Source organism: Dipodomys ordii, unplaced genomic scaffold (genome assembly GCF_000151885.1).
Source record: "Dipodomys ordii isolate 6190 unplaced genomic scaffold, Dord_2.0 Scaffold7, whole genome shotgun sequence".
NCBI classification, from domain to species: Eukaryota; Metazoa; Chordata; class Mammalia; order Rodentia; family Heteromyidae; genus Dipodomys; species Dipodomys ordii.
In genome coordinates, this window is record NW_012267223.1 from 18527357 (window position 1) to 18537203 (window position 9847).

A 9847-nucleotide genomic window follows, 5' to 3' on the forward strand; every position below is an offset into this window, starting at 1 on the left:
ATGTGGCCTAGTGATAGAGTACTTGTGTATCAAGCATGAAGCCCTGAGCTGGGAAGGTGGCTCAGTGGTAGAGTGCTTGCCTTGCATGCCTGAGGCCCTGGGTTTGATTCCTCAGCACCACATAAGCAAAAAGAAAAAAGCCGAAAGTGGCGCTGTGGCTCAAGCGGTAGAGTGCTAGCCTTGAGCTAAAGAGCTGAGGGACAGCACCCAGGCCCAGAGTTCAGGCCCCACAACCGGACCCAAAAAAAAAAAAAAAAAAAAAAGCATGAAGCCCTGTGTTCGCTTCCTCAGCACCACATAAACAGAAAAGGCCAGAAGTGGCGCTGTGGCTTAAGTAGTAAGAGTGCTAGCCTTGAACAAAAGAAGCTCAAGGACAGCGCACAGGAGTTCAAGCCCCAGGACTGGCAAAAAAAAAAACCTTTTTTTTTGGGGGGGGGCCCATATTAGAATTTGAACTCAGGGCCTTCTCTGTTTATCAAAAGATACTATTACCTCTACTGTTTATACCACATCCTCAGCCATTTTTGTTTGTTATTTTTAAATAGATCCTTCTTTTTTGCCCAGAGTAGCCAGGACCATGCTCTTCCTATTTGTGCTTTCCATGTAGCTGTGATGACAGGCACATGCTACTGTGTCAAGTTCTCTTTTTTTCTTTTGGTCGGTTGTGAGGCTTGAACTGAGGAACCAGGTGCTGTTCTTAAGCTTTTCTGCTCAAGGCTAGTGCTCTACCACTTCGAGTCACAGCTCCACTTCTGTTTTTCTGGTGGTTAATTGGAGAAAAGTCTCATGGACTTTCCAGCCCAGGCTGTCTTTGAACTGTGATCCTCAGATCTCAGTCATCTGAGTAGCTAAGATTACAGGTATGAGTCACCAGCCAAGCTTTTTATGGTTGAGATGGGATCTCAAGAACTTTTTGCTCAAGTTGACCTAGAACTGCAGTCCTCCCAATCTCAGACTTCTGTGTGTATTTTGCCTGGCTCATGTTTGGACTGTGAATCACAATCTATTTTATGTTTTCTGTCATAGGTGAAATGACAGGTACACATCACCACACCCAGCTTTTTCCATTGAGATGAAGTCTCATGGACTGTTTTTCTTAGGCTGATTTTGAACTGTGATCTACCTAATCACAGCTGGGATGACAGGTCAGAGCCACAAGCTCTTGGCATGAAGGTTAATCTTGACTGACAACTTCATTGAATTGTGAAGGTTTAATAGATTAGGAAAACACTTACCTATGTGTATCTGAGAACATTTTCAGAGGATTGACTGGAGAAGGAAGACTAATCTTGAATGTGGGCAGCACTAGACTATAGACTAGGAACCCAGACAGAATTAAAAAGGAAAAAGAAGCCAGTAGCTAGCAGTCATTCTCTCTTGCTTTCTCTGCCTGATGATGTACTAAATGTCTCAAACCATGAGACAAAATAAGTTCTTTAAGCCATGTCAGGCATTCTTTCTCTTTTTTTGTCAGTCATGGGGCTTCAACTCTGGTCCTGAGCGCTGTCCCTTAGCTCTTCAGCTCAAAACGAGCACTCTACCACTTGAGCCACAGTGCCACTTCTGGTTTTCTGGTGGTTTATTGGAGACAAGAGTTTCACGGACTTTCCTGCCCAGGCTGGCTTTGAAATGCGATCCTCAGATCTTAGCCTCCTGAGTAAGCTAAGATCACAGGCATGAGTCACTGGCACCCAGCAACAGGCATTCTTTCACAGTAACAAATATCTAGCAGCAAAAAAGGTATGTCTTTGGAGGAAGGGAGTGGTAGGGGAGGGAAAGTGGGAGAAAAATGAGGAAAGGGTAACAAGTTCAACAAGAAATGTATTCACTACACCTTACTTATGTAACTGTAACCCCTCTGTATATCACCTTGACAATAAAATAAAAGGTATGTCATTAGGCAATAAAATGAACAAATCTTTCTGGGACACCAGATTATAGTGGTGGTAAAGCTAAGAAAATACCTTGGCAAAGGCATGCTGTTACTGACCTGAAGCTGGTCCACTCTGACTCCCATCTTCTCATTTTCTGAAGATACCTTCTGGTTGTTTTCTTTCATTCTATGGAGATGGAGATGACTTTGTGAAATATCCACTGATATCCTTGGCTTCCCCTGGGCAGAAATGATTTAAAGCCGCTTTTCCTATACCTAACAGTTAATAAAACCTATCACTGCTGTAACAGGAAAAGTGTCTTCTAACAAATTCCAGAACTCTACCTAAGGGTGTCTATGCTACATTCATTACCAACTCTTATCCAAGAATTATAAAGCATACTCACTGAAGCAGTTCAGTCTCCCAATAAGCCTTCTGTTCTTTCACTTTCTCTTCTAACTTATTATTTGTGCTCTGTAGAGTTTCTAGCTCCTCCTGTAAATTGAAACATTATCAAAAGAACAACCCATCTCTAAGACACATTTTAGCATCTTATTGAACATTGAGCACTTACTGCATGCACGTCAGGCATAGCATGACATAGCAGTGAATGAAATATCTAAGTAAAGAGATTCCCATATTATAACAATGAAATCTCTCTATATATAGCTAAGGTAGGCTAATTGTGAAAAAAATTTCTATATTAATTTTTTTTTTTTGGGTCCGGTCGTGGGGCCTGAACTCTGGGCCTGGGCGCTGTCCCTCAGCTCTTCAGCTCAAGACTAGCGCTCTACCACTTGAGCCACAGCACCACTTCCAGCTTTTTGCTTATGTGGTGCTGAGGAATCGAACCCAGGGCCTCAGGCATGCAAGGCAAGCACTCTACCACTGAGCCACCTTCCCAGCCCCTCTATATTAAATTTTTTATTTTTTGTTTTAAAATATTTACACTCTAGGCAAGTGCAATAACCCCATTCTTTCCATACTAAAGATATATCTAGGCTGGGTACTGATGGTTCACACCTGTAATCCTAGCTACTCATACTCAGGAGGCTGAGATATGACGATCACGGTTTGAAGCCAGTCTAGGCAGAAAAATCCATGAGACACTTATCTCCAATTAACTACCAAAGCTGTGGCTTAAGTGGTAGAGTGCTAGCTTTGAGCAAAAAAGGTCAGGGACACCACCTAGGCTCTGAGTTCAAGTTTCAAGTCTGGCACAATTTAAAAAAAAAAAAAGGTACATTTATCTGGGCATGATGGTGCACACCTGTAACAGCACTTGAGAGTCTGAGGCAGAAAGATTGAGAGTTCAAGACCAGGCTAGGTTATATAGTAAGACTATAATTTAAAAAAGAAACAAAAAAGAATCTCGACTTTCATTTCCACTGGGGCTTATATTTACTGATTAATTAAATATTTATCAACTACCTCGCACATACTGGACACTGGCAATGGAAAAAGTAGACAAAGTTAACTTTTGTCTTAGAATTCTGTTATCCTGTAAGTTGTTTTTAACCATATATATAATTTAGCAGGGTATCAGTGGCTCATGCTTGTAATCCTAACTACTCAAGAGGCTGAGATCTGAGGATTGTGGTTCAAAGCTAGCCTGGGCAGGAAAATCTGGAGACTCTTTATCTCCAATAAACCATTAGAAAACCAGAAGTGGTGCTGTGGCTCAAGTGGTAGAGTGCTTGCCTTGAGCTGAGTGACAGCGTCCAAGCCCAGAGTTCAAGCCCCACAACTGACAAAAAAAAAAGAAGAAAAACAAGAAAAAGAAATTAGTAGTCACATTTTTAAAAATTCAAAAGAAATAGGTCAATGCTTGTTTTTAAAGAAGACAAGGTCGGGCTGGGAAGTTGGCTCAGTGGTAGAGTGCTTGCCTTGCATGCATGAGAACCTGGGTTTGATTCCTCAGTGCCACATACACAGAAAAAGCTGAAGTGGTGCTGTGGCTCAAGTGGTAGAACGCTAGCCTTGAGCTAAAGAGCTAAGGGATAGTGCCCAAGCCGAGTTCAGGCCCCACAACTGACCAAAAAAAAAAGACAAGGTCTTACAATATAGTCAGAAAAGTACTGAATTTATTGTCATCCTGCCTCAATCTATCTAAGATTTTAGCTATGTTCATCATGTCTGGCATAAAATTAGTTTAAACTCAATATAGCGAAAATGTTAGTTCAACAGAAGCAATAAAATGTGATTTTTTTCATATTAAGCCCTTGAAATTCTGTTTATGTAATGACCATTTTGTGTGTGCGCATGTGTGTATCAATACGGCCATATTTTGAGTATTCAATAGCCATAGGTGGCTGTGGCTATCACACAGGTCCTAAACATTTGTTTTTTCTTTCGTTTCCTTTTTCACGTAAGATCAATTGATCTTAAGCTTCAATGGCAATCCTCTGCCTATATCTCCAAGCTTCTTAAATTTCTTTTTTAGGCTTTATCAGCTTTTGTGCTGGTACTGGGACTTAAATTCAGGGCCTATGCACTGTCTCTTAAGCTTTTTCACTCATGTCTAGCATTCTACCACTTTAGCCACAGCTGCACTTCTGGCTTCTTGGTGGTTAATTGAAGATAAATAGTCTAATGGACTTTCTTGTTCAATTCATCTTCATTCAGATCTCAGCCTCCTAAGTGGCTAGGAGTCAGCTAGGTGAGTTACCAGCACCAGATATGGCCTTGAACTTTTGTGTGTGTGTGCTAGACCTGGGATGCTGGCCTGGGTGCTGTCCCTAAGCTTCTTTTTGCATAAGGCTAGTGCTCTACCACTTGAGCCAACTTCTTCTACTCACTTCCAGCTCTTTTTTTTTAAAGTAGCTTATTGAGGAGTCCTGTGAAGTTTCCTTTCCTGCTTGGGCTGGCTTTGAACCATAATCCTTAGATTTCTGGCTCCTAAGTAGCTAGGATTATTGGCTTGAACCACTGGCGCCCAGCCTGACCGTGAACTTTTGATCCTCTGCTTTCAGTCTGTTAACTCTGCTTTCTCCTCTCTTTCCCTTTCTCCTCTCTACTCCCCCTCTCTCAACAGGTCTTTCTATGTAGCACAGGTTAGCCTTGAACTGTGTAGCTCAGACTAAACTCAAACTCATAATCTTCCTGCTTCAGGTTTCCAGAGGCTCAGAATACATGCATATACCATCATATCTGGCTCTTCACTCCTTCTTTCCTTTCTTCCTTTGTCAGGCTTAAACTCAGGGCCTGGATGCTGTCCCTGAGCCTTTTTGTGCTCAAGGCTAGCACTCTATCACTTGAGCCACAGTACTACTTCCGGTTTTTGAGTGGTTAATTGGAGTCTCACTGGGACTTTTTTCTGCCTGGGCTGGCTTCAAACCTTAATCCTCAGATTTCAACCTTCTGAGTAGTAGGATTACAGGCATGAGCCACTGTCACCCAGCTCTTTTCTCTTTTAATATCTACATTCTGACAAAACAAATATTTCAAATTATAAATGGCAGATTATTATCAAATTATAAATAACCAGATTGCCTGGATCTGAAGGTTCTATCACTGACTAACCCTTGGTATACTATCACTTTCTCAATTCAGTAGTAGTAATTGAAAAATCTAATTGAGTATTTGAGGTTTAGGATGATTATTATTTTTTTTAACAAATAAAAGAATACATGAAAAACTTTTTAACACTGTGCCTTTTCAAAGACATTAGGGACATGAGAACACAAGCCAAATGAAAATAGGATGGACTAAAAAGACCACCTAAATCTGATCTCCATGCTCCAAGTTCACCTTTAACTAGCAGCCATACCTGCTTCCTTTTGAGATCAGCCTGCATATCTGAGTTCTGCTTCTGGAGAGTAGCACAGCTGTCCTTCAGCTCCTGGTTTTCTTTGCAAAGCTCCTTGTTGTGCTGCTCAATCTCTTCCACCTTTCCCTACAAAAGAACATTTCATAACTACATTCAAGTCCTTCAATCAGAAAATTCCCACATGTTGGTATAATGAGGATTTGACTGATTTCCACTCACTTCAGTGACATTCCCATTTACTTGGAATATACCTCCAATGGGAATAGCTCTCCAGGATGTAGGTAAGGATATAACAGGCATAACTATATAACTGCAGCATTAAGCCATCAATGACCACAAAAAATAGAAAAGCAAAGATTAAGGCCATAAAAATGTTACAAGGGCTGGCGCCAGTGGCTCAGGTATGTAATCCTAATCTCAAGAAGCTGAGATCTGAGGATCACAGGTTGAAGCCAGCCCAGGCATGAAAGTCCATGAGACTCTTATCTCCAATTAACCACTAAAACCGGAAGTGGTGCCCTGGCACAAGTGGTAGAGCACTAGCCTTGAGCTGAAGAGCTCAGGGACAGCACTGACAAAAAAAAAAAAGTTATAAGGGACAGGCTAGATATGCTGGTACATGCCTGTAACCCATCACTTGGGAGGCTGAGGCAGAGATCATGAATTCAAGGCCACTCTGAGCATACATACTGAGTTTGAGGTTATTCTGAACCTCAAACAAAAATTTACAAGGGATAGTGATAAAAGAATGTAGATTCTTCTTGTAGATACTAGTGTTTTCCTTCCACAAATCTTGTTTCCTTAAGGCTCAAAATAATTTTTTTGTCAATCTGTCACTGTTTATTACACAAATAATGTTTTAATTGATTATTCATAGTATCCTTAGTACCTCCCATAGTGCCGAAAGAAAAGAAGTTGTTCTGCTAAATTAGTAAGTAAATGAATCCAACAAGTATGACAGGATGTAGGTCAGAACTAAGAGAAATACAAAGAATAATATGTGGTGCTTCTCAATGGAACTTTTAGCCAGTGGCTCACACATATAATCCTAGCTATTCAGGAGGTTGAGACTTGGAGGATTTCAGTTCAAAGCCAGATGAGGCAGAAAAGTCTATAAAACTCCATCTCCAGAGCTGGGCACTGGTGGCTCTTGCCTGTAATCCTAGCTACTCAGGAAGCTGAGATCTAAGGATCACGATTCAAAGTCAGCCTAGGCAGGAAGGCCGTTCTTATCTCCAATAAACCACTCAGGAAACAGGAAGTGGCTCCCTGGCTCTAGTGGTAGAACGTTATCCTTGAGCTGAAGAGCTGAGGGACAGCTTGCAGGCCCAGAGTTCAAGCCCCACAACCGACAAAAAAACAAAGACTCCATCTCCATTAACCAGCAAAATGTAAGATTAGAGGCATGACTAAAGTGGTAGAGTCTCAGCTATTAGCAAAAAGTTGAGTGAGAACATGAAGCCTCCATACTGGCAGCCCTCCCCCACCCCAAGGAAGTATCAATGGACTGTTAAATTTACTGTGGTGTTAAGATATGCAGAAGATTATACATAAGTACCTGCAAAAGTTAAGGAGTAAGCCAGGTACCAGTGGCTCATGCATGTAATCTTAGCTACTCAAGAGGCTGAGATCTGAGGATCACAGTTCAGAGCCAGCCCAGGCAGGAAAGGTTGTGAGACTTTTATCTCCAATAAACCACTCAGAAAATGTGAAGTTGTTCTGTGGCTCAAGTAGTAGAGTGCTTGCCTTGAGCTGAAGAGATCAGAGACAGTGCCCAGGCCCAGAGTTCAAGCCCTACAACTTCCCCTCCCTCCCCCCAAAAAAACAACCCCCCCCACAAAACCTAAGGAGTAAATGCCAAGTTACACATATGTGTGTAAATGCCAAGTTACAGGTGTGTGTGTGTGTCTGTGTGTGTGTGTCTGTGTGTGTGTGTCTGTGTGTGTGTGTGTCCTGGAGTTTGAACTCAGGGCCTGGGCACTGTCCCTGGGCTTTTTTTTCCCTCAAGTAGCACTCTACCACTTAAGTCACAACTCCAGTCCAGCTTTTTAGTGGTTAACTGAAGATAAGAATCTCATGGACTTGGGGGATGGGAAGGTGGCTCAGTGGTAGAGTGCTTGTCTTGCATGCATGAGGTGCTGGGTTTGATTCCTCAGCACCACATAAGCAGAAAAAGCTGGAAGTGGAGCTGAGGTTCAAGTGGTAGAGCGCTAGCCTTGAGTTGAAATGCTGAGGGACAGTGTCCAGGCCCAGGGTTCTGGCCCCATGACTGATCAAAAAAAAAAGAATCTTATGGACTTTCCTGACCATGCTGGCTTTAAACCATGATCCTCAGAGCTCTCAGACTCCTGAGTAGCTAGAACTAAAGGCATGAATCACTGGTACGCAGCAAGTTAGACTTTTTTTTTTGTCAGTCGTGGGGTAGGAACTCTGTGCCTGGGCACTGACCCTCAGCTCTTCAGCTCAAGGCCAGTGCTCCACCACTTGAGCCACAGCACCACGTCTGGCTTTTTCTGCTTAATGTGGTGCTGAGGAATTAAAACCCAGGCCTCATGCATGCAAGGCAAGCACTCTACCACTGAGCCACCTTCCCAGCCCCAAGTTACAGAATTTTAACAGAGTACTATATAGATTTTCCCCAGTATCTTTTAAGTATACCATAAAACCTCATTGATTCAGTATCAACTGTACCTAGGAATTGCTACGCTTAATGGCAGAAAATGCTTAGAAAGGCCAATTACAGACCTTAGTGGTAACAACCAGTATGTCCTCCTCAGTTTCTGGACGGAATTGGAAAGGGATACTTGCTCCCCGGACCACACCATCTTGATCCACATAGCAGAACTGGTAATATTCATCATCCTTGGGCAGATAATAAGCTGAAAAAAAATCATGATTTTTAATACAAAATAAGATCTTAAAAAAAATTAAATCCACGTCTTTTTATCTGCCTTAGAAAGCTCAAACTCAAGAAAATCAAATAAAGCCAGGTGCCAGTGGTTCACACCCATAATCCTAGCTACTTAGGGGTCTAAGATCTGAGGATTGAAACTCAAGGCCAGCCAGATCAGAAACTGTAAGACATTTGTCTGAAATTAATCATCAAAAATCCAGATGTGAAGGTGTGATTTAACTAGTAATGTGCCAGCCTTGAGTGAAAAAGCTAAGTGAGAAAAGAGGGCCTGAGTTCAAGCCTCAGCACCCATAAAATAATTTTCAGAGAAAAAAAAAAAAGAAAAATCAAGCCAGGTGCTAGTGGGCTCATGTCTGTAATTCTAGCTACACAAGAGACAGATCTGACAGGCACTGGTGGCTCACACCTGTAATCCTATGTAGGAGGCTGAAATCTGAGGATCACAGTTCGAAGCCAACCTAAGCAAGAAAGTCTGTGAGACTAACAACTCTCCACTAACTACCAAAAGAGCTGGAAAGTAGGGCTGTGTCTCAAGTGATAGTGCTAGCCTTGAGCAAAAGAAGCTCAAGGACAGCACAGAGGCCCTGAGTCAAGCCCCAGGAAACAAGGCTGAGATCTGAGGATTATGGTTCAAAGCCAGTTCTATAAGACTTTTATCTCCAATTAATCACCAAAAGCCAGAAGTGGAGCTGTGGCTCAAGTAGTAGAATGTCAACCTTGAGCAAAAAAGCTGAGGGAGAGCACATAGGCCCTGAATTCTAGAACTAGTACCTGTCAAGTACACACACTCAAGTACACACACACACACACACACACACACACACACACAAACACACACACACATACACACAATAATTAGTTTTGCCTACAGTTTTCAACACCTTTGATCTAGTATTGTTCTCACCTTTGAATTGGACTTCCTGCTGTTTGGTTAAGTCCTTTGTTAGGTCACTGGGCAAAGCAACCCACATGAAAGTGTAATATTCACGGGTAGTCTTCCATCCCACCTGTAATGAGAGGTTCTCATTTAACATCTGACAGGGCTCAGGGAAATGGCCTTTATCTGAGCTGTTTTCTTTTCTTTTCATTTCTTTTTTTTGGGGAGAGGGGGTCCGGTTGTGGGGCCTGAACTCTGGGCCTGGGCACTGTCCCTCAGTTCTTCAGCTCAAGGCTAGCGCTCTACCACTTGAGCCACAGCGCCAATTCCAGCTTTCTTTTCTTTTTGCTTATGTGGTGCTGAGGAATCGAACCCAGGGCCTCAGGCATGCAAGACAAGCACTCTACCACTGA

General features: G+C 42.4%; 1 protein-coding gene across 1 annotated transcript in view; it reads right to left on the reverse strand.

Moving 5' to 3' along the window:
• The window catches only part of Calcoco2 (calcium binding and coiled-coil domain 2), a 31459-nt gene that overhangs the window by 9072 nt on the left and 12540 nt on the right, over positions 1-9847 (reverse strand). The window contains exons 3-7 of the mRNA XM_013037964.1: positions 9462-9564; positions 8389-8522; positions 5644-5769; positions 2281-2369; positions 1991-2060 (exon numbers count right to left, since the gene is read on the reverse strand). Coding sequence (XP_012893418.1) covers positions 1991-2060; positions 2281-2369; positions 5644-5769; positions 8389-8522; positions 9462-9564 — 522 coding nt within the window. The remainder of the gene's footprint in view (positions 1-1990; positions 2061-2280; positions 2370-5643; positions 5770-8388; positions 8523-9461; positions 9565-9847) is intronic.